This window comes from Globicephala melas, chromosome 12 (genome assembly GCF_963455315.2).
Source record: "Globicephala melas chromosome 12, mGloMel1.2, whole genome shotgun sequence".
Classification (NCBI taxonomy): domain Eukaryota; kingdom Metazoa; phylum Chordata; class Mammalia; order Artiodactyla; family Delphinidae; genus Globicephala; species Globicephala melas.
Window position 1 is genome coordinate 43508274 of NC_083325.1, and position 24466 is coordinate 43532739.

The 24466-nt window shown below is 33.3% G+C and overlaps 1 protein-coding gene across 3 annotated transcripts in view; it reads left to right on the forward strand.

The window, feature by feature from the left end:
* Window positions 1-24466, forward strand: part of PPP4R3B (protein phosphatase 4 regulatory subunit 3B) — a 65117-nt gene that overhangs the window by 25541 nt on the left and 15110 nt on the right. For 2 of the 3 annotated variants that reach the window (XM_030877244.2, XM_070046813.1), the window contains 10 exons: window positions 19-96; window positions 1187-1303; window positions 2785-2901; window positions 11146-11277; window positions 12357-12459; window positions 14584-14625; window positions 16500-16658; window positions 20170-20339; window positions 22337-22476; window positions 22873-23057. In XM_030877244.2, the coding sequence (XP_030733104.1) occupies window positions 19-96; window positions 1187-1303; window positions 2785-2901; window positions 11146-11277; window positions 12357-12459; window positions 14584-14625; window positions 16500-16658; window positions 20170-20339; window positions 22337-22476; window positions 22873-23057 (1243 nt within the window). The remainder of the gene's footprint in view (window positions 1-18; window positions 97-1186; window positions 1304-2784; window positions 2902-11145; window positions 11278-12356; window positions 12460-14583; window positions 14626-16499; window positions 16659-20169; window positions 20340-22336; window positions 22477-22872; window positions 23058-24466) is intronic. The other variant, XM_030877245.3, reaches the window with a different exon arrangement.

The window sequence follows — 24466 nt, forward strand, 5'->3', positions numbered from 1 at the left end:
TATTTTTTCTCATTGTAGGAAGATGAAAAGTTTTTGTCTGAAGTTTTTGCACAATTAACAGATGAGGCCACGGATGATGATAAACGACGTGAATTGGTAAGTTATTTATTACTGAAATTCACACCCTTAAAAAGCACTTACTCTTTTGGCATACACAGCTTTTAATATTGAAATTGTTAATTTAAGAGAAAAATTTTTGTAATTAGTATGAAAGATATAAACAGATGACCCTTGAGCAATGTGGGTTTGAACTGCAGGTTCCACTTAGACACAGATTTTTTTCAATAGTAAATACTACAGAACTACATGGTCCAAGGTTGCATGCGGAACCACAGATATGGAGGGCCTACTATAGAGTTACACACAGGTTTTTGACTTAGTGGAGGGTGGGCACTCCAACCCCTGTATTGTTCAAGGGTCACCTGTGTTTAAATTATACTATGAAATGATTATTTGCAAAGTTTCTAAAACTTACTGTTTTGTATATCATAGAAGTTTTTAGAGATATTTTGACGTGGTTTTATTCCTCCCAGTGAGGGAATATGTGCCTTATAAATTACAAAATCAAGACGTGGTTTATGTTAGGACAGAAGTACAAACTCACACATTTTTATGGTTGTAGATACATTATTGAGATGCTTTTTTTGTTTTGTTAAACAAGAGGTAGGGAGAATCCTTCTTGAATAAACGAATGATGAATTGGTTCTTGGAAGTGTTTTTCTTCTTTAGAATGTGTTGGTAATCACTTTTTTGAGATATAAACCATGCTCTGGGGAAAGAGAATGGTGATTGCTGTGTACCAGCAGTTTGCCAGTTTTTCAAACCTTATAATCAGATACTAAAGAAGTAATGAAAGATTGCTGACTTAAAATCAGCCACGTCATCTTTGGTATAGTTATTTCTCAGTTTTCTCATTTATAAAATTAGCCCTTTATTCTAGGAAATCTCTAATGTTCCTTACAATTCTTAAAAATTGAATTGTGCTTTATGAGTGTTCCCTGAAAACCCAGCCACCATTTATTATAGCATGGTTTCTATGTTCTTTAGCTTTTGAGGAGCCAGGATACCCTAAAAACTCTAGGTCCCTGAGAAGGTTAATTCCACACTGTGGTAGATCACATTACAGTTTGCCTCAGAGTTACTTTTAATGTGTGTCAACTTCTCACTATTCTTTCTAACATTACAGGTTAATTTTTTCAAGGAATTTTGTGCATTTTCTCAGACATTACAACCTCAAAACAGGGATGCATTTTTCAAAACTTTGGCAAAGTTGGGGATTCTTCCTGCTCTTGAAATTGTAATGGTAATTATATAGCTTCTTTTCATGTTTTTGAAATTGTGAATTTGTAATAGATTTATATTGTGGATGGGAAATAATTTTTTATAGTAATGCATATTGAATTTTGTAATTTTAGATTATGATTCATTTGGTAGTGAGTCATAAAACCTCTTCAGATTTTTATTAACTTAAATTTGTAATATTAACATATGATTCATATAATATGGCTTCAAGTAAATAAAAATCCCACATGGTTTTACGAGACTGTTATCTCTTCTATAACAAAATTAAGTATGTTTCATAGAAACTAATAAAATACCTTTCCTTTTTAGACCAGTGAATGGGAGAAGGGCAGACTGGACCAAGGGAGCTCGTGCTACAATATGGGGTTAAGGGAGTGATTCTCTCTCCTACTTTTGTTTATATGAGCTTTATCCACTGGCATTTATTGTATGAAAAATTAAAACTGAGAAAATTTTAAGTACTTATTAATTCATTTTAAAATGATAATAACCCATTATATGTTAAGATAACTTTCATGAAAAAATAACTTTTCCAAAACAAAAAAATTTTAGTGAGACAAGTGGCATTGTTTCACATTTTTTGCCAGTCCCTTTGATGCCTGGCGTAATAAAAGATAGCTAGGTTCTCATAGCAGCGTCTGCATTTAATCTGTTAACGATATTACATCTTGTAGCCTCTGGAAAACCCCACTATACTTGTGATAGACTGGGAGTGGAAAAGGCCAGTAATGCCTTAATATTTATTTTCATAATAAATAATATTATGAAAATAGTTTTAATCTCATGCAATTTTGAAAAGGGTGTTATAACCCCACTTTTCAGTGTGTGAGACCCCTCTCCAGGGTTCCCTGGGCCACACTTTGAGAACTGCTAAGTTAGGGAATGTTTTCAGAATCACCTGGAGATTTTTATCTTTGAATCATGTATCCTTCATGTACTGATAGGGAAAAAGCATTCAAAATCACTACCTTAGAAAACTAAGTTATGGAAAAGAGTGAAAATACCCAGATTGTTTTCAAAATCATCCTCTATTAGGAGAGTCATAAAAGGGAGAATCAGTTACTAAGGCCTAACTGGCAAACAGGACCAAAGACAGCTTCTGGAAAGTTTTAAAGCCTTAACTAGGAGACCTCATTCATATTTTTGCATATATTTAAATCAAGAATCCTCCCTCCCACCCCCCAAATTTTTTTGCAGCATTTGTAAAGCAGTGCTTTATAATCCTGTGCTGATTCTTATATTTAAATTCTCTGAATATTTATTTTTGTGGTGGTAAAGACAAAAACTGGCAGAAACTAATCATTGAGCTGCCTAAAGTTTTTAATATTTGTAAAAGAAAAGGATGGGAGAGATTATATGTTTTGATTCCAGTACCATGTCTAAATCCAAAAATTTGTTTGGCATAGATTTGGGAGAAAAAGGGGGAACGCAGGCATAACTTTTGTTCACAGTCTCTAAGTAACCTGATTTTCCTTTTATCAGGGCATGGATGATTTGCAAGTCAGATCAGCTGCTACAGATATATTTTCTTATCTAGTAGAGTTTAGTCCTTCCATGGTCCGAGAATTTGTAATGCAGGAAGCTCAGCAGAGTGATGACGTAAGTGATAATGCTCTGGTTCTATATGAATTACCTGTAAAATAGTGTTTGCAAACTGTTGAGAGAAAAGTCATAACCATAATTTTAACTGTTTATGAAGAATAATAATAGATTTCTGATCAGTTGTGACTTTGACAAGGCCAGAATATGTGGCAGTTGATTTGTTTACTGTAAAAACAAAAAAAATGCGTTCAAACTATTACTGAGATAAAGAGATTTAACGAATCAAATTCTTAATTCTTGGTTTTAAAAAAAGTTTCAAGTACTAATGAAATGTAATTCTGAACCCTTAGGTCAGGCACTTATCTAGTATAACTAAGAAGTGCTTTTACTGGTTCATTGTGTCTTTTTTTTAGTGGGGATGAATATTTAATAATGAAACCAATGTTGTGTTTTCCCACTACAAAAATATTTAAACTTTCCCCTTAATCTCTATTTAAAGACAAAATGAACATATAGCTGTAATTGAAGTACCCTTTCTTATATTAAATATATGTTAGTGTTAAGTAGAAAATAACTGAAATACAACTATGTCCCTCCTTAAAGAAGGTTTAGATTCCCAATGTTATTTGATTCTTTTATGGTTTTGTTACTATTGAATTAAACTATAGTTGTTTTATATGTTTTGTTTTTTATTAATGTCCACTTAGATTTTTACATTCTATCTGTTAGATATTTCCAGGTTTTTTTTTTTTTTAAAGCAATTTTATTTTAGAATTGGTTTGGGCTAACGCTATTATTTAGGCAGTAGAAAAGAAATAGAAGAAATATTTTGTGTTAAGTATATTTTAAAGTTTAAAAAACCCAAATGATGCTAAATCTGACTTTAAAGAAATAAATACCTAGCTTATTAATCAGTTTATAATCTCACTGTTGACATTCTTATCTTAGTGCCATCCTTTACAAAAGATAACTTTGAAATTAACACTTCTATTGCTTCATCCTTAGTGATGTGTGGGATTAAGAGCATTCAACATAAAATCTCTCAGACTATGAGAATAATAATTTACTATCTTAGAATTCTTAACTTTTACAGCTTTTATTTCTGTTTTCATTAGAAAGATTTTCTTGTTTACATTTAGTTGATGCATGAGACATGGGGAAGCAGTTACTGATCGTTAACAATGAAAAGTCCCTATTTAATTTCCCTTTTTCTTGTAGTCACAGTCTTCAAGGTTTTTCATTTCCCTGAATTTTCTGAGGTCTAACAATTTTCTAATTAAAAATTTTTGTTGCCTCAAAATAATTGTTAGCCCACAAATGAAGATAAATTACTTTTTTCTTAATTTCCAAAATTAAGGATTCTACATGCTGAATTCTACTATACTGAGTTGGTAGTAATGTTTAAAGGAAAGAAGAAATAACTTACCTGTGTATTCAGCGGGCAGTTGATATTTTGATGCTGTCTTAAAATAAATGCACAGCATTCAAACTTTTCTTTCTGGTACTGTGGGAGCAGATTTGGCTATAGGAACATGGATTACAGTATTAAAATATGTGTTGAGACACAAGGAAATAGCAATATTAACTTTTTTTTTTTACTATAGTCATTATTTCTATCCAAGCTGGAAGGATAGATTTAGCAATAATTGCTGTGCGACAGATTTCAAACATTTTTATGCTAATGACCTTTGAAACATTCAGTAAAACTTCTTTTAGAATCTGACGGGATAAGTAATACAGCTACTGTTGAACTGCTTATTTTGGCAGGTATTTTCAGTGTATTTCTCACTTAGGAATAAATTCATATGTTAATTTCTATAGATATGATATTAGCCTTAGGGTTATTTTATTTTTTACTGAATTATTTCTAGAATTGTATACATGGAATTTGCTTCAAATTAATTCTGGAAAGCAAAATTTACCATAAAAAGAAATTTAAAATAAATACATAAGCTAATCTCTATGGGTTGACTGTTCAGTATTTTGTATTGAACATATCACACTTTATTTCTTAAAATTGTGTCAATTTTTAACTTTTTATTTTGAAGTAATTTTAAATTTACAGAAAAATTACAGTAATAGTACAAAGAACTCCCATATACACTTTACTCAGATTTCCCAATTGTTAATACTTTATTTCTTATTTGCTTTATCATTGTCTTTCTTTGCTTGTATTTGTATATACATATTTGCATACATAAATATATAATTAATTTTTTCTGAATCATTGAAGAAAAAGGTATGGAAATGATGTCACAGTGCTCCTTTACCCCTATTTGCTTCTGTGTCTATCTACTAAAACTCTACATTACCACTGTACAATTATCAAGTCAGGAAAGTCAGGAAATTAAATAACATTTTTACAATACTGTTATCTAACTACAGTCCTAATTCAGATTTTATCCGTTGTCTCCGTAATCCCCTTGTTACCCAAGACAAAAATGAAAACTTTCTGTTGTAGTATGTGAAAATTTGGATTTGTCTGATGTTTCCTCATGATTCAATTCAGGTTATTTCTTTGTGTCAGGAATAGTACAGAAGTAACATTTCTTTCAACATCATACCAAGAAATTCCCCCAACTTTAAAAAATGAGCTTACGTTTTCTTTGTCCAAGCTGTTTTGCCATTTCACAGACTAAAGAAGTTAGATTAAGTTCTTCTGTAGAATTTGAAGAACAGTTGTTGCTTTCTCTGAACACATCAGAATGGATTGAAAGAAGTATTGGTTCTGTAATACTTGTAACCTTCATTCAAGTAGCTGCAAGAGCAAATTTCATATGCATGAGCTTTTTTTATGATTCTTACATTTAGATAGTTTTTTAAAAACTGGTAGTGTTTCCACAACATACATCAGTTATTTTTATCCTGTTACCTCAGAATATTCTTCCTGCTCTTGCCATTCTTTCTTTCTCCTCTTATTTACTATATACATGGAATCTAAGTTACACAGATTCTGATGTTTTCTTGATCTTACCAGAAAGTGTCAGTACAAATTTTTCATGTTACTTTGTCATGATTGCCACTTGGCTAACAGTGAGTGTGTAATGCCATAGGTTATAAAATATATCTCAACATCAAGAAGTTAAAATTTTAAGAAATCTGTCTTAGAAGCAATGAAATAAAGTATGTTCTTTATGTTTCCCAATCAGAAAATAGAGATGTCACCTGATAATTGGGATAATCTCTAAATTCCATGTGTAGATACCCAAAACTTTCCCTCCGTTACTAATTATATATTTTCAGTATTTTTGGCAATATTGAAAAATTCTTACACCCACTTAAATGTACTTTAAAAACAAAAGTATGTGTTTCTAAGAATAGCATGAGGCTGGAGTGTGATGAAACCAACAGGAGTATCATTTCTCTAAAACTTGATTTAGAAACAACTAAAACTTTGAACTATCTCCCAGAAACTGTGGTTAAACTCACTTAAATGTTGCTATTTAGATGAAGGATGGCAAACTTTTCTTAAAGGACCAAAAGGTAAATAAGACTTGGTAGGCCCTCTGGTCTCTGTCATAACTCTGCCACTTTAGTATGAACTGTCTGTAGACAGTTTGAAAATGAATAGGTGTGGCTGTGTTCCAGTAAATGTTTTACTGTAAAACCATTTACAAAGTGAACAACCAGCCAGGTAGTTTTGTAGTTTAATGACCCCTGACTTAGACCCCAGAATATTGCAGGTATTTAGAAACTGGTTCTAAATTGAAGGTTTTAATTGCAAAGCTACTATGGTGGTGTAAAGAGAAGTTAAAGAGACCATGGGGGGCTTCCCTGGTGGCACAGTGGTTGAGAGTCTGCCTGCCGATGCAGGGGACACGGCTTCGTGCCCCGGTCCGGGAAGATCCCACGTGCCGCGGAGCGGCTGGGCCCATGAGCCATGGCCACTGAGCCTGTGCGTCCGGAGCCTGTGCTCTGCAACGGGAGAGGCCACAACAGTGAGAGGCCCGCGTACCGCAAAAAAAAAAAAAAAAGAAAAAGAAAAAAAGAAAGAAAGAAATTAAGGAAAAAGACTTTCCCAGACAAAAACTGAAGAAGGAGTTCGTCAAAACTAGATCTGCCTTTTAAGACATGCTAAAGGGAGCTCTTCAAGTTGAAATGAAAGAACACTGAACAACAAAATTAAAGCATATGAAAGTGTAAATCTCACTGTGAAGGTAAATATATAGGCAAATATAGACCAATGGAATAATCTAATGGTGGTATGTAAATCACTTTTAATGCAGTATAAAAGGTAAAGACAAGATATTATGAATAACTACAACTACAGAAATTTGTTAATAGAGATACAATATAAAAAGAAATTCTGATACCAGTAACATAGTATGTGGGTTGGGGAATAAAAGTGTAGAGTTGTACACAATTGCTGATGAGAGATTAATATCCAAAACATGTAAGGACCTCCTGCAACTCAATAGCAAAAAAAAAAAAACAACCCAATTTAAAAATGGGCAAAGGAACTGAATAGACATTTCTTCAGAGACATAAAAATAGCCAACAGGTGCATGTAAAGTGATCATCATCACTAATCATCCGGGAAATGCGCATCAAAATCACAATGAAGTATCGCCTCACACCTATTAGGATGGCTCTTATCAAAAAATCGAAAGGTAACAAGTCTTGTTAAGGATGTGGAGAAAAGAGAGCCCTTGTGTACTGTTGTGGGCCTGTACCTTGGTGCAGCTACTATGGAAAACAGTGTGGAAGCTCCTCAAAAATTAATAGAGAACTACCATATGATTCAGTAGCCCCACTAAGGATATAAATCCAAAGAAATTTAAATCAGATCTTGAAGAGATAGCTGCACTTTCATGTTCACTGCAGCATTATTCATAGTAGCCAAGACATGGATGCAACTGAAGTGTTGATCTGCAGATGAATGGATAAAGAAAATTTGTCATGCACATACAGTGGAATTTTATTCAACCTTAATAAAAGAAGGAAACCTGGCCACTTTTGACAACTTGGATGAACCTGGGGGACAATATGCTAAGTGAAATAAGCCAGACACAGAAGGACACAATAGTATATGATACTATTTATATGAGGAATATAAAATAGACTCATAGAAGCAGAGAGTATAATGGTGCTTGCCAGGAGATGGGGAGTAGAGGAAACAGGGAGGTATTAGTCAAAAGATACAGTTTCACTTTTACATGATGAACAAGTCCTAGAGATCTACTGTATAGCATATTACCTATAATTAATATTGTATACTTAAATATTTGCTAAGAGGGTAGATAGTATGTTAATTGTAATTGTTTTGATCCTAAAAAAAGAAAGAAAAACGAGCCTATAATAGTTTTACCTAATAAAAATTTTGTTTTATTCATGTCACAGTTAGTCAAGGAACAGCTCTATGATGCCAGAAGACTCATCTTATGAGTCAGTCATCCTGAGCTTCTGGTTTTAATGTCTGTTACTTTGAGGTTGCAAGATTGCTATTCCACCTCCAAGCAGGGAGAAGAAAGGGGGCAGAGGGCAAAATGGAGAGAGCTAGAGAGCTTTTCTGTTTCATTTTAAAGCTCTTTCTTAGAGGTTCCATTTAGCAATTTTTGCTTGTATTTCTTTGGCCAGAAGTGCATCACCCTTAGCTGCAATGGAAACTGAGAAATACAGCGTTTTAGCTGAGTACATTGCCTCTCTGAACAAAGCTTGGGCTCTGTTAGCAGAACAAAGAGAATAGAGACTAAGTTGGCATCTAAGTAGTATCAGCCACAGCCCATCTCGGAAACTACCTAACGTCCATATACACTTTTCTTTCATCACTCACCCTTTCCTCAAGGGAGACTTCTGTATCCAGTCTGGAGACTTCACGTCCAGAATATTTGGGTGTTGTGCAGTCCTCTTCAGGTCCAGATAAGGCTCCTTATGTTTCAGGGACCTTTAAACAAAAAGATAATTTATCTGCCCCAACATCACAATTAAACTACTTTTGTTTGGAAAAAGGGAGAACATACATACAGCAGTCATTCATTCACAGCTATGATGCACTGGTCTGTCAAATATTTGTTGAATATCAGTAGCTTAGACTCATTGTCCTTAGAGGTTCTTGATTAACCATACCAGCTGTCCCTGGTTCTGTTCTCTAAAGAATTTTCCTTGCCCATTTTCTTCCAAAGCTTAGGTTCCTTTCCTTAGGACATTTTCAGCTGTGGCTGCATCTGAGCTAGGCAATGGAAGATGCCTTTCCTCCAGGGCTCTATTTTGTATTGTAGCCTATTTTCTGTCAGTGTGAGTTTTCTGACCCAGTGGTGGTCTTAGAGATCAAACAGTCATAGACTGTTGCAAAAGCTTACTTTACAGTTAAGCTTCCTCTACTGTTTAGTAGGCTTCCAGATTATTTTCTTGTGTATTCTAGACATCTTATCTAAGCATAATTTTTAAACCCGAAGGTTCCCGTTTACCTACTGACCTCTGTGCCCTTGCTTTCTCAAGCTCGGGTACCCTAAAAAGTTCTACAGAATAGTATTCAATGGTGCATATACCTTTGTCTGTCAAGGAAGTTTTACACGTCTTTGAGAAAGGCAGTTTTGATCTCCTGAAAAGGCTATAGTTCTCTGTAGCAGTCTATTTCACTATGAAATATATAAATTGGCTTTTTTCACTTCCACAAGTCACCAGATTATGGGACTCTCAGTCAGCACAGGTCATTTCCCTTTTATCTTTGCGTGTAGACCAGCAGAATTTGGTATTGGTACTTATGAGGCAGGATTTGTAAGAAACTACATTTGAGAGAGAAGGGTAAAAAGCTTTTAAAGTATATATATTGAAATATTATTTTAGTGTATGAGCTATACCTTAAGAAGTCTTTCTTGCAACTGTGTTTTCATTTAGATGTAACTTAAATTCATCATTTATATATATATTTTTTTGGCCTAGTTTTAGATGAATGAACTTATTATGTAAGAGGAGGAATGAACTTATGTAATTGCTTATATATAATTGAGCAAGTTATCTGAGCCCCTAATTAACTGGTAGAATCCAAGTTGTACACACTGGTATGAATTTTAAAGTAAGTAAATACCATATCATTGTTCTGAAGAAAGCTCACTAGCTGATACCTTTTGTAATATCTTAACATTTTATATGTGATATACTTTGCTGAACATACCAGAATAAGAAACAGGAGCGGATTAAGGTGGAATTTGCTCTTTCTCCTCTAACTGAAATAAGGCTTGAGTCTATTAATGTAGCTCTGTGAATTATATTTCATAATTTCTCTTTGAAGAAATTTCATTGTTTCTGATGCCATGATAGAATTATTCATTGGTGTTCAAATTTTGAGACATGGTAGAGGGTAAGATTCTAATTTTAAGCAGTTAAGTTGCTATGACATGGTTTTTGATGGTTCTTCATTGCATTTAATATCACAGTTTCACAGGGAAATATTTTAGCATAACACAGTATGTTAAATTTGGGAGGGACTAGAAAAGCAAAATAATTACAAAATGTGCTTTATACTGGAACTTTTCTTTTTATTATTTTACAAAATTCTCCCAATTCAACAAATTTATCTTCATTCCATGCAGTTCTTTTATTTCGTCTCCTTCAGTTACTACCTTTCTTCCCCCAATAATAAACCTGTTCTCAAATCCTCTGAGTTGATGTCAAAACTTTTTCCTTTGACCTGAACCATCACTTTTTATCCTATTTTAATGCTTAAGGTGTCTACTTTTAAAATATAGGCAGAAAGCAAATAAATTTTGTATCTGCAAAGCTGCTTTGTAGCTCTTTATATTAAGACCCAAGAACATGTTACCAATGTAATAATAAGTCTTTTTGGCTGCTTTAGATCATTATATAACACTGTGTACCCTTTTACCTCTTGTGGAGAGCTGTGTACTGGGTTATTTTTTCTCATATTTTTGTCAGAAAGGATTTTCTTGTTAGAAGCTGACATACTAATCTGTGTTCTGGGGTCACTTGATGTGTGTAATCTTGGGTTTAGTCAACTTCTAAATTCATGCCTGAAGCTAAAACCTAGACTGAAAATATGTTAGAACCTCCAGTGAACAAGAATTTCTGGTAAATGATTTTGTTTTCCATTGCCTATGTTGATGATATTGTAAGCTGTCATGTGCTCTGATTTTTGCATTGTGTTGTTTTGTTTTTGAGTGGGCTTCTTTATGCTCTGGTGTGTTTATAGAACTTTGAAAACATTGGGGAAAAAAGGTTTAAATAAGTTCATCCATTCTTTGTTTTTGTTTTTTTTTTCTGTATGATTCCGATTTTGTTCTTTCAGCTGGTACGTTTGTCTTATATCCAAACCAGGTCTCACAGAAACACATTTTCTTTCAGGATATCCTTCTCATTAATGTAGTAATTGAACAAATGATCTGTGATACTGATCCTGAGCTAGGAGGTGCTGTTCAGTTAATGGGACTTCTTCGTACTCTAATTGATCCAGAGAACATGCTGGCTACAACTAATGTAAGAAATTACTCTGCGATAGAAACGTTTTGGTCTAGTCAGTTTTAAATGATTTTATATACAATAAGTTATGTATAAATATATGTAAAAATCAAAATTTTGTAAATTTGTACAATTTTGAAAAACAAATATTCAAGCATTTGTACACTCAGAATTCAAGTAGCAGTACTGTTCCTCTAGCAGTTGTTTTTGCAGCAAACTACAAGATTGTAATCTGCTAAAATCTTGGTAAAATGTTAGCACTTCTATTTATGATCCTTGGCCTCTGTATGTTAACATCTTAAGAATTAAAACAAAGAAATATGAATATAATTAACACTACTGAACTATAAAAATGGTCAAGATGGTAAATTTTATGTTATATGTTTTTTATCACAATAAAAAAGAAAACAATATGTACCAAATGATCTTAACTGCGTGGTGAAAGGAGTCAGCACAAAAAAGGGCTTAAGGAAGTATTGCAAAATATTAATAGTGGTGATCTCAAAATGCTGGGATATTTCTCCTTTATAGACTTCACTCAAATTTTGAGAAAATGTATATTATTTTTAAATCATTACAAGTTTATAGAACCAGTTATATAAAAAATAATGGCCAAAAACCCGAAAGGAATTATTTTCCAAATTTCCAAGTCATAAAGTCTTAAAATTAAAAAAAAAAAATCTAAAATCTGTAACATTTCTAGTGGCTTGATAAATCAACTTGGTGTTTTTTAAAATTTGAATACATTGTGAAATCTGGGGTTTCAAATTTTAAACGGTTAAGTTGCTCTCACATTGATAGATTTTTCATTGCATTTCAGATCACACGCATATTTGAAAAAAAAATTGTTTTAGATAATTTTCCCTGGAAAAACTTTTTATAATGCTATCTGATCTTTTTCTTACATTCATTTTTATTTAACATATAATATGAAATAGATCTGACTATTCAGTTCTGCAGAAATAAGGTTAAGATGAATATAACAAGTTTTTTTTGATTCTTTCACAGTATCTTAAAAGTATCTCTGTGCACTGTTAATCCTTGAAGATGTTTTATTAATTATAAAGATAATAAAGTATTTTTTTTGTATGTTTCAGAAAACTGAAAAAAGTGAATTTCTAAATTTCTTCTACAACCATTGTATGCATGTCCTCACAGCACCACTTTTGACCAATACTTCAGAAGACAAATGTGAAAAGGGTAGGGCCTCTTACTTACCTGCTGATGATTTCTGTTTTAAAAGAGTGAGATAAGTATTATAGCTAACAGACACTTTACTTGGTGCTTTTTATGACAGGGAAATTACTACTGAAAATTTTAAACTGCAATATAAAATCATGATTTCCCTTGTTTCAGAGTGTCTGTGGTAGAGAATGATATAGAATACGTGGCAAAAAGTATTACACCTTGAGGGAGAGAACTGTAAACACTTACCAAAAGAAGGAGATTGTACCCAAAGTTGTTAGAGTTAATGTTAGAGTGAGTAAGTGCAGAGAATATATTGCCTACAAAATCCAAGGTAACCGTCATTTTGGAGACGTATTTGGCAATACAGTAAAAACTCTCTAATTGCAAAACATAAGGATCAGGTTATTAGGTTAATCAAAAAAGTTGGTTAAAGCAGAGAATAATTTTTAAAAATAAACTGTTTATAAACATTTACTTTAAATGCTGCTCATTTACTGATAGTTTGTATAGGGTCAAGGCTTTTTTTTTTTTTTGTATGGTTTTTTTTTTTTTTTGTATTTCCATATTGCATTACATAAGTTGCACCCGTAATTCATCGGCTACAGTTTCTGGTCTCAGTTTATTATAGTGGAGAGAAAACCTAAACATATTTTTGAAGCAGTCTGAGTGTAGAATTCTACTATGGTTTTAAGTACTTTCCTTTAAGTACTTAAGTATTCATAGTTTCGTATGACTAAGTTGGTATCATTTTTTAAATTGAGGTCTGCTGTATTCAACTTAGCCATAGATATTACAGTTCTGTGACATTTCATCAGTCTGCAGTATTTAAATTGTGTAATCATATTACCAAATATAACTAGTGTAAACAAAGGACTGACTTTGATAAGCATACAACTCAGCTTGATGAAATGAGATATGTGGGGGGGCATATTCTCAGAAAATGTTGGCTAATCTATTAAGTCAATTAAGAGGAAGTCAGTTAAGAGAATGTTTACTAAACTAATAAAATTGTACACCCTACATAATACTATCAATTCCATTTCTGAGTTTATATCCTAGGGGACATTTATGCATATACATGACAGATACAAGGATGTTGTTGCATTGTGCATTGTAGGAAATCAAGAAAATGTAGTATATTCATATAATGGAATACTGTTTAGCAGTTAAAATAATTGAATTTTGATCTGTCGACTAATTAGTTCTCAAAAACATGAATTGGGTAAAAAAAAGCATGTCACAGAACGTTTTGCAGAAAGGTTCCATTTATGTAAATTAAAACAAATGCATTTTTAACTTTCATTTTAAAATAAAACATTCCCAGCATACAGAAATATTTACATGATAGCATCACAGATACATACTTTGTTGGCTCTATCAAAACTAACTTGTCATATTTTTTTCAGTTTTTTTAAAAAGAAAATAAATTACAGATAATTTCTTATGCATTTTCATTCTACCCCACCCCATCCCTCAAGAAATGCTGAATTTGGAGTTTATCACCCCTATGTTTGTTTATATTATTGTGACATGTATAATGTGGTATTATTTTTCACAGTTTCAAACTTGATATGAATTGACTTAACATTGTACACATTATTGTGCATTTTTTTCCTTTTTACCCAATGCTTTTTTTGAGATCTATCCATATTGATACCTAGAGTTTATTTTTAACTCTTGCGTGGTATTCTTTTGTATGAGTATGTTGTAATTTAGCCATCCTGCTTCTAATGTATATTTAAGTTGTTTCTAGCTTTTTCCTGTTACAATGCTCTGATATACATTCTTGTGTTTCCTAACATAAATGTGCTCTAAGATGTGAGCCTACGAATCGAAACTTAATTATAATGTTATACTTATTTTTTAAAAAATTCAAAACATAAGTGACTAATTGTTAAAATCTGTGTTATTTTGTCAGAATACTTATGATACTGTCTTTTAATAATTCTTCATCTGCACCCAGTTCTCTAAAAGATTTCAGATAGAGGTATAATATTTGACTGAAACTACTAATTCTTAATAGTTATTATGCAGGTAAAATGAGGTTATGATCAGAGATATGCTTTGTATGTTATAAAGTGCTAGGGAAGTGTGAGATATTATTACTGAAGTCGCTGATTTTAATTTTTTTATTAGATAATATAGTTGGATCTAACAAAAACAGCACGATTTGTCCCGGTAAGTATAGATTCATACTTTATGAACTAATGCAAACTGTAAGTTTTTTCCTATACAGAATATAATGCACTTATACAAAACTAGGAAAGACATATTTTCATCCAAAAAATCCAAAACTAGATTTTTTTTAAATAAAAAAATTCCGGGCTTCCCTGGTGGCACAGAGGTTGAGGGTCTGCCTGCCGATGCAGGGGATGTGGGTTCGTGCCCCGGTCTGGGAGGATCCCGCATGCTGCGGAGCAGCTGGGCCTGTGGGCCATGGCCGCTGGGCCTGCACGTCCGGAGCCTGTGCTCCGCAGTGGGAGAGGCCACGGAGGTGAGAGACCCGCGTATCGAAAAAAAAAAAAAAAAAATTCCACTTTCTCCAATATAAAAGATGCAAAACCCAGTTGAAATTTTGTTTTTGTTTTTCTCTGTAAATTTAGAGATTGTTTTCTGACTTTTTTTTTAAGGAGGTGTCTTAAAGTTGAGGATTAGTTCATTCTTATTTTGTAAATCTAGTAAACTAAGGCCAATCAGTTAGGAACTAGTCTTCATCAATAGTCTTATACGTAGGTATCGTTCATGAATCTGAGTATAAACATGGTTGCTTCTACTTGGAACATATGTATCAGGTATTGGCCTGTTACTATGGAAAATAATGCCGTGTTTACCTGGCCTCCTGTCTTTTCTACCAGGCTCATCAAAGCTCTAGGAAAGCCAGTGTCAAATTAGAAAGCAGTTCAGAGATTGGATTATTAGAGATATGATGAGTAATTTCATGTTCTAATTTGGAAAAGTGAAAACAAGGCATTTAATTAACACTACAGATCACTGTTACAAGATCTTTTGTAAATAAAATTTGGGAATTGAGAAATTTAGAGAATTTATTTTAATGGTGAGGAACTAGTTCAGATACTGGCTGAGGTGATGGCTGTTGTACAAATTGGTCTGAAAGAAGTAGAACTCTTTACTTACATTTAAAGTAGAAAAGGTCTTTGAAATGCCAGAATTGTATTTTGTATACTTGCTAGTCATTCTGTTATTAAAAAGATTGCTGATTTGTTCCTGATAGTATCATGTGATGTTCCACAAAATATTTATTTGTGTAGTCTTCTTGAAAAATAAAATAGTTGGATTTGATGACGTCAGTTATTTTTTCTATTCTCTAAGGCTGTGATTCCATAATTTCTTCACAGCTTAATATTTTCTTGCCTAAAATATTTACAGTAGGTATGGGTAATTTACCTATACATTCAATTTTGATGTTCAAGAAGCAATTTTAAATCACTCCATGAATGTGTCAACCAAAGCCTCTTGAGGAAGAAAGAGCTGGTATATTTCAGTAGGCCTCTCATGGATATGATTTGATGTTAAAAAGGTTACTGTTTTAAAATCATGATGTAATATTTTTCACTTAATATTCAAACAACCAAAAAAGTCCTTTCCTTAAAGAAGTCTTTAAAGAAAGCATATTAATTTTTCTTGAGAAATTTGTGTTACACCACTTCAGTCAAAAAGTTTAAGGTATTTCCTCTTTTACTGTGCAGTGGACCCTTTTATAGATCCATTAATATTAATGACAGCACATATTAAGGAAACATTACCAAGAAAATCTCAATGCAGTGAGGGCTTTATTATCATATTTGTACATTTTTATTTAACATTATTAAATATTTTATATAAGAGCCTTAGAATATCTATTTAGTAGGTAAAACTAATACTTCTGGAGAGTCTACCTAATGAAAAAATAAAAATCTATAGCTTCTTTAATTGATACAAAAAGGAGAAGAAAATACAGTTTTACTTTTGCTCTGAAATACAGGATGTACACTTTATTCTCTTTGCTTAGATGTATTGCAACGTTTATTTTCATGTGATGACTTTCTTTGTAGATAATTATCAAACAGCACAGCTGCTTGCCTTAATTTTAGAGCTACTCACATTTTGTGTGGAACATCACACATATCACATAAAAAACTATATTATGAACAAGGACTTGCTAAGAAGAGTCTTGGTCTTGATGAATTCAAAGCACACTTTCCTGGCCTTGTGTAAGTAACAGTTTCAATGAACATTCTTACAAAATGTTTTATGGAACAGCATTTTTAATAGAAAAGCCTGAGTTACCCATGTGGAATTATTTTTTTCTAGCAAGTGCATATGCTATTAAAGAGATGATTGCGAGAAATACTAATCTTTTGTTTTCTTTTATTTAAAGGACAAGAGGAGTAGGTCACAGTGCTTCCCCCACCCACATATTGCTCACATTTAGATTCAGTTGTGATATAATACCATGTGCAATGACACTTCACTAATAGAACCACTCCTGCTGTCTTTTACATCTGCTTCATCAAACTGTCATTTAGTAGTGACTCTTTTTATATTTTTGAGATATGGGCCTTGAAATGTATTTGTATAACTCAGGTTATTTATTTGAACATGTAAAATAACTTACGGTCTCTTCAGTAGACCACTTGGACCAATAAAAGTCAAACTTAAATGCTGATGTTTGCTTAAATGTTGATTTTTGGTGAACCCTAACTTTACTTTCCTCTCATAGTTTCACCTGCTGATAGAGGTAAAGAAACCTTCTCCCTAGAAATAAAAAGAGCCCTGTGGGTTTTTTCTGAGCATGAAAATCATAGTTAAAATGTAACATTTAATTTAATGTATAGAGAAAAGATTAATCTCCCTACTACTTCCTTTATTTTTAAGGCCTTAAAATAGCCACTGTTAACTGCCTGCACTACTTCTTTTCCATTCCTTTTTCCATACCTGTGCAAATTTACATAAACATTCACACATGTATATGTTTCCATGTTTTATTTTTATAGAAACAGGATCATGCTGACACACATCTCAGCCCCTTAATAATACGCTAGGTCATTGGATATGGTGTGAACTAATATTTTTCCTAAACATAGCTGAGTAACATTTCATAGAGTGGCTCTTTCGCAACTTATTCTACCATTCTCCACTGCATGGATTACAAGATTGTTTTGGTATTTTACCATTCCAAATAGCACTGTAATAAATAGCCTGGTATTGGGTTGGCCAAAAATTTCATTCGGGTTTTTCCATAAAACCCGAACGAACTTTTTGGCCAACCCATACATAAATCTTCCTTTACTTGTTTATTTCCATAGGATAGATTCCCTATATTGGGATTGCCAGAGCAAAATGTTTATTTATTTTAATATATCCTTTTTCAATTTTAATTTACTTTCCAGATTACTTTCCCAAAAGATTGAAGCACTTGACATGAAGAATGCACTCAATGAATAGCACTCATTCTTACTGCTTTTTAATATGTTATCCAGCTGATGATGGAAAATGTATTCTGTTTGTGTTTTAATTTACATTTTCCTTGATAACATCTTTTCACATTTTAGTGCTTTTGCATTTTGTCTGTTGTGAATTGCCTTTTATCTTTTTCTTAGAGCTCTTGTATGTTAGAGATATTAGCAGTTATCACATTTTGGGGAAAAAAATGTCCCAGTTTCATTTGTCTTTTGTCTTTACGTTTATTTATGGCATGTTTTGCATATAATTGCTATAAGATTCTTTATGATGACAAATATGTCTTATTTTTCTTTCATGGCTTTCGGGTTTTTTGCCTTGCTTATTAGGAAAGTCTCCTATGTCCTAAATTTATACAAATATTTTCCTCAATTTTCTTCTAATATTTTTTATTATTTTGTATATTTGTAATGCATCTGAAATTTGTTTTTGCATATGGTTTGAAGTGAGAGTCTAGCTTTCTTTTCTACTGGATGTATAGCCAATTGTGCTAACACCTTATTAAATAAACTATATTTTCCTTACTGAATTAAAATATCACTTTTGGTATTCAGTAAGTTACCATATATACTTGTGTCTTATTTCTGAACCATTTATCCTTTTATTTCACTAGATAAAATGAATGGGAAAGTTTATTCTTATGCCATTATAGTATCTCTGTTGTAAAGTTTAATATCTGCTAAGTACCTCCTCAGTTTTCTTTTCATAATTTTCTTGGTTCTTGGACATTTGTTCTTCCATAGTAACTTAAATACAACTTTATCCAGTTCATCCTGATTGGATTTACACTAAATTTTAATATTAATTTTGGAACAGTTGATGTTCTCATGCTAGGTTTTCCTATATGGCTTTCTATAAGTAGTCCTTTCTGAAATGACTGCAGAATGGTCACATTTAAATGGATATAACTGAACAAATCTCCAGTATTTAAATGTTTATATTGCTTCAAGATTTCCATTATTATAAACAACGCTGTTTTAACTATAGCTTTGTGTGCATGTTACTTCATTCACAGGCAGTGTATGAAAGTGCCTGTTTGCTCAGGTCTTTGGCAATACTTCAGTCTTTTTAATCTTAGGAAAACTATTTCTTATCCTGCCATAAAAAGAGGTGATGTTTTAAGTCTAGCAGTTCTGTCTGCACCTGTTTAGTCTTACAGTTATCATACATTTATACCTTATGTGGCCTATTTCTGTTTTATTTTCAGATAATATTTAGAACCTCTTTGGACAGACACAACTTCTTTTAATAACTTAGATCTGTGAACAGAGGGTTAGAATGAGAGAGTGACTTACAAAATCAGAAACCTTGTGTTTTAAAAGATGTGGCTAGTGTTATCTGTAGAATAAATTAAACTACTCAGGAGAGAGGTTACAAGTTAAAAGATAAAACATAAATATAAGGGATTGAAATTACAGTATTTTGTGTTCCATAAAGGTTTTAGCAATAATATTGCTAAATGTGTTTAGCTGGGGAAAAGACTAGTTAAAGGGAAATTTTCTTTTCAATATTCTAAAATGTAAAAAGCCAAATTATACTGCTTATTTGTTGCTCTAACATTCTTTTACAGTTACAGTCTGATTTGCCACAGTACATGTTTACTAAAGGTTAAACAGCTCACAAGCAATTGGTAAACAAGGGAGTGATGTTATTATAATCCGGAGGTAGTGTTGGTTCACAGATGATTTTCCCAAGGCAAAGAGAACTGGAATAGCTTTCATCGGAAAAGTAGAAAAACCTTTGGCGCTCCTGTTTACTGGTAGCAGGAGCCCCTTTGGCTGTATTTTCAGAAAACTTAAAAGAAGCACCTACCTCCAAAGCTCCCCCCACTCCCCTCTTTGCCCTGTCCCCCAGAGAGGTAAAGCAGTCTCGGCTCTTGGCAGGTTGCACCATTCCTGTCCCCTTCTCAGTGACAGCCCCTACTGACTCTGAGCTGCCTTCACTGCATTGTCTCCACATCCACCAGCACTGCTCTAAGTAGTGCCGGCATTTGTGTTGTATGGTTTTTGTGTATTTTTTAATCTCTCTGCCTTGTAGCTGTCTGCCTACCAATTATTGGGGCTTTTGTTAGCTCTCGCCCCAAGTTGTACAAATTTTGAGTTGGTTTTTCCCTAATTCTGTTTTTCGCAAAATCCAATTGTTCTTATTGCAGTTTTGCTTTTTACTTTAGAAGAACATATACATTGCTTTATGTAAAAATACCTGTATAATAATTAATACCAGTAAGATTGGCAACTTATTCCCTGTATTATTTTTAATTAGGTGCTCTTCGTTTTATGAGGCGGATAATTGGCCTTAAAGATGAATTTTACAATCGTTACATCACCAAGGGAAATCTTTTTGAGCCAGTTATAAATGCTCTTCTGGATAATGGAACTCGGTACAATCTGTTGAATTCAGCTGTTATTGAGTTATTTGAATTTATAAGAGTGGTAAGTTTATATTAAAAGATTCTTAGTAAATTAAAATAACTGTATGTTTAGTGATGTTAATATTTTAAATTGTGAAATTCAGCATAGTATTTAAAACTGCATTTGTGCTCTATTGTTCTCAGTTCCATTTTTTTGCCAAATGTTTCAGGATATTTAGCATATTGGACATTTCCCTCAAGCATGCCATTCATGTGATCTCTGTGATCTTTTGTAAGGGTAGTGATAAAAATGAATAGAAAGATTGAAAAATAATTCCCTTGGTAGACATTGATACAAAATGCATAAAACGTAGGATGTTATCATGGAATTTTAAGTTGAAGAATCTGAGAAGTTAGGTGAACTACTTCAGCTGCCTTATTTTATAGACGAGGGCTTGAGACACCCAAAGTGATTAGCTGACCTATTCAGGTGCATTCATTTGGTTAGGAGCACAGGCAGGGCTTGAAGATATGGTGCAGCTCATCCTTGAGTCTCAGTCAGGCAACAAAAGATTTGTCATAAAAACATCTGGAGAGAGCTCTGTGTGAATACCAGGGATAAGATGAATAACTGAAGAACCAGTAAGATAAATTTACCATCCCACACACTGAAATGATTCCACTGGAGGAAATGGCCACATGGTTAGAAAAAACTTGAAAAAAGAAAGTCAAAGCTAGAAATTCATTCTCTAGTTTTGCTTCTTACAAATCAGATTTGTACTGATGACACAGTATTCCCACGTAAAGATTATTTGGCTGACTAGATTGTTTTTCTTAGAGTAGTCACTTGCCAAGAGTATGGTTTGCAAAAAGGATGAAGATAGAAGTACTGTCTTTAGCCTTGAAAAAAAAAGAACATGGTTGACTAGCTCACCAAGAATCTGAACCCAGGTTCACAGTGTACTGTTCTATGAATTAGAGATTAACTTTTATATATTTTTTTCCTTTAAAATTTTTGTTGAGATATGGATAAAATGAATTGTAAGGTTCACAGCCCCATCCCTATTCCTATGATTGAATTTGTTTTTCTGAAAATAATTTTGAGTGATTGATAAATGTACATTGAATCCCAAAACTTACCTTTTTTTGTTTCGGTGTGTAACACAACTATTTTACCTAGGTTTCTAATTTTTCTCCTTTGCATATTTTTTTGATTCAGATATTCAGGGGAACTAGTTTAAAGATATAACAGTCCTTAATACAACCAGGTTATGGTATATCTTTTAAGGAAGTGGCATGTATATATCCTACCAGTATTAGTCCTGAATCACAACTTATTTATTTTTAATGATGAGCCTGCTTTGCACCCATTCATTTGCAGTGATCACTTAAAATGGTTCATTTAGAATTTAAAATTTATTACTATCGGTTTATTTCACAAAAATTACACCACTAGAGAACTGTGGAAATATACAAGAGGAATTCAAGTTGTTTTACCAAATATGTATATGTGATATAGTCAGAGGAATCTGTTTATTTTTTAAGTAAGGCTTATCTTGTTTTGATAGTTAAACAAGGCATCATCAATAATATCTTTCAATGTTTGTTGAAAATATAATTTCAATATCTGCTTTCTAACTAGGTGTGCACTCTTGATCGGGCCATCCAGTCTCTGTCATAGCCTCAATTTTCCCTTTCTGTAAAATAGGGTTAATAAAACGTATTTTATAGAATTGTTATGAGGATCAAGTGAAATTGTATGTGATAAGCGCTTTTTAAATTGTAAAGTGCTATTATGTAAATGCAAAAAATAAACAGACAACATAAACTAAATACATTTACCTTTCAAATGTTCTTTATAGTCCCCCCAAAAGGGCTTCAGTCAATTACTTCTCCTTTTTTCCAAGTGTTCTGTGGAGTCCTGGCTCATGTATAAAGAAACTAGGACGTTTATTTTTGGAAGATGATTTTGAAAAACCTTTTTTTTGATCAGCTTTAGAACTATAAAAAAATTTTTTTAAGTTTTTCTTCTAACAAGCATTGTATTATATTTGAAATATAAATTTTGTGCTTATACAGGAAGATATCAAGTCTCTTACTACACATATAGTTGAAAACTTTTATAAAGCACTTGAATCGATTGAATATGTTCAGACATTCAAAGGATTGAAGACTAAATATGAGCAAGAAAAAGACAGACAAAATCAGAAACTGAACAGGTATTGTTTAAGTATATTGCATTTATAGCCTATAAAATTATGTTCAAAATCATGTGTAGTTTGATCTTACATATGAAATTTACCCAGGAATTTTCTTTCCATCATTAGATAGTACAGGGTTGTGTAGGAGGGTAGTATATTCTCCCTACACTGAATCTTTTGTATGAAAGATTACTGCTCCATATCATAACTCAAGATAAATTTTTAGGCTGGTGTACAAACATCCTTGGAGTGTTCTCTGGTTTCTGGTTACATCTTATATCGCAGCTGAGGTGATTATGATATAAGTTATACTCAGTTAAAATTATTTCAGCTCCTCTTGGTTATACATATTCTCATATAATCTGGTCAGGAATTTTAAATCACTACTTAATATTTGTGATATATTTCTTACAGTGTACCATCTATATTGCGTAGTAACAGATTTCGCAGAGATGCAAAGGCATTGGAAGAGGATGAAGAAATGTGGTTTAATGAAGATGAAGAGGAGGAAGGGAAAACAATTGTGGCACCAGTGGAAAAATCTAAGGCAGAAGATGATTTTCCAGATAGTTATGAAAAATTCATGGAGACTAAAAAGGGTATTAAAATTTTGAATTTTTGATTAGTTCATTCTCTTATTTAGTATAGAAATTATTCAGTTGTTTGTGAAGTTGTGATAATAGTTTATAAAGCATGAAAGACATGAATTTTATGCTAAATCAAAACCTTTTAAAATTATCACCTTTTTCAAATCTGATTTTTCAAAACATTTTATGGGGCTTCCCTGGTGGCGCAGTGGTTGAGAGTCCGCCTGCCAATGCAGGGGACACGGGTTCGTGCCCTGGTCGGGGAGGATCCCACATGCCGTGGAGCGGCTGGGCCCATGAGCCATGGCCGCTGAGCCTGCGCATCCGGAGCCTGTGCTCCGCAGCGGGAGAGGCCCACGTACCGCAAAAAAAAAAAAAAAAAAAAAGTGTTTAAAATGTTTTTCTTGAAACTTGCCATTTTGTGACTCTCTTCATTTGCTGTTTATAAATTGCATTGTCTATACTTTGCCTTCTGTGAACAGTTGTGCTTTTATTTCTATACTGAAATCTTCAATAATAATAGAGACCATATAGATCCATAGAAATTTTCCAAAGCGCTCTGTCATTTACAGCTGGAGAAACTAAGCTTAAAGAAAGAAGTACTTTACTCTTTGAAAGTTTTAAATTGTTATAAAAGTTTCATAAAGATAAAATGGCAAGGGACTTTCCTGGTGGTCCAGTGGGTAAGACTCCGTGCTCCCAGTGAAGGGGGCCCAGATTCGATCCCTGGTCGGGAACTAGATCTCGCCTGCAGGCCGCAACTAAGAAGTCCGCATGCTGCAACTAAAAAAAAGATCCTGCATGCCGCACCTGAAGATCCCAACCCGGAGCAGCCAAAACAAATAAATGTTCAAAAAAAAGATAAAATGTCAAGAGCGGAAAAGTAACAGTAAAATTTCCTGTCTTTCAAATATGTTTAACTTGTTTATAAAACTAAGATCTTACTAGTGTTTTTCAGAAGAACCAGTCACTTTAATTCTATAATTTAAATGTTTCAAAAAATTTATATCTTGAAAGGCAAAAGCATTTCCTAGACTTATATATGTTTATGATTTTCTTTCCCTTTTTTAAATTTATTTATTTATTTACTTTTGGTTGTGTTGGGTCTTCGTTGTTGCACGTGGGCTTTCTCTAGATGTGGTGAGCGGGGGCTACTCTTTGTTGTGGTGTGTGGGCTTCTCACTGTGATGGCTTCTCTTGTTGTGGAGCAAGGGCTCTAGGTGCACGGGCTTCAGTAGTTGTGGCATGCGAGCTCAGTAGTTGTGGCTCGCAGGCTCTGGAGCACAGGCTCAGTAGTTGTGGCACACGGGCTTAGTTGCTCCGCGGCATGTGGGATCTTCCCAGACCAGGGCTCGAATCCGTGTCCCCTGCATTGGCAGGTGGATTCTTAACCACTGTGCCACCAGGGAGGTTCCTAGTTT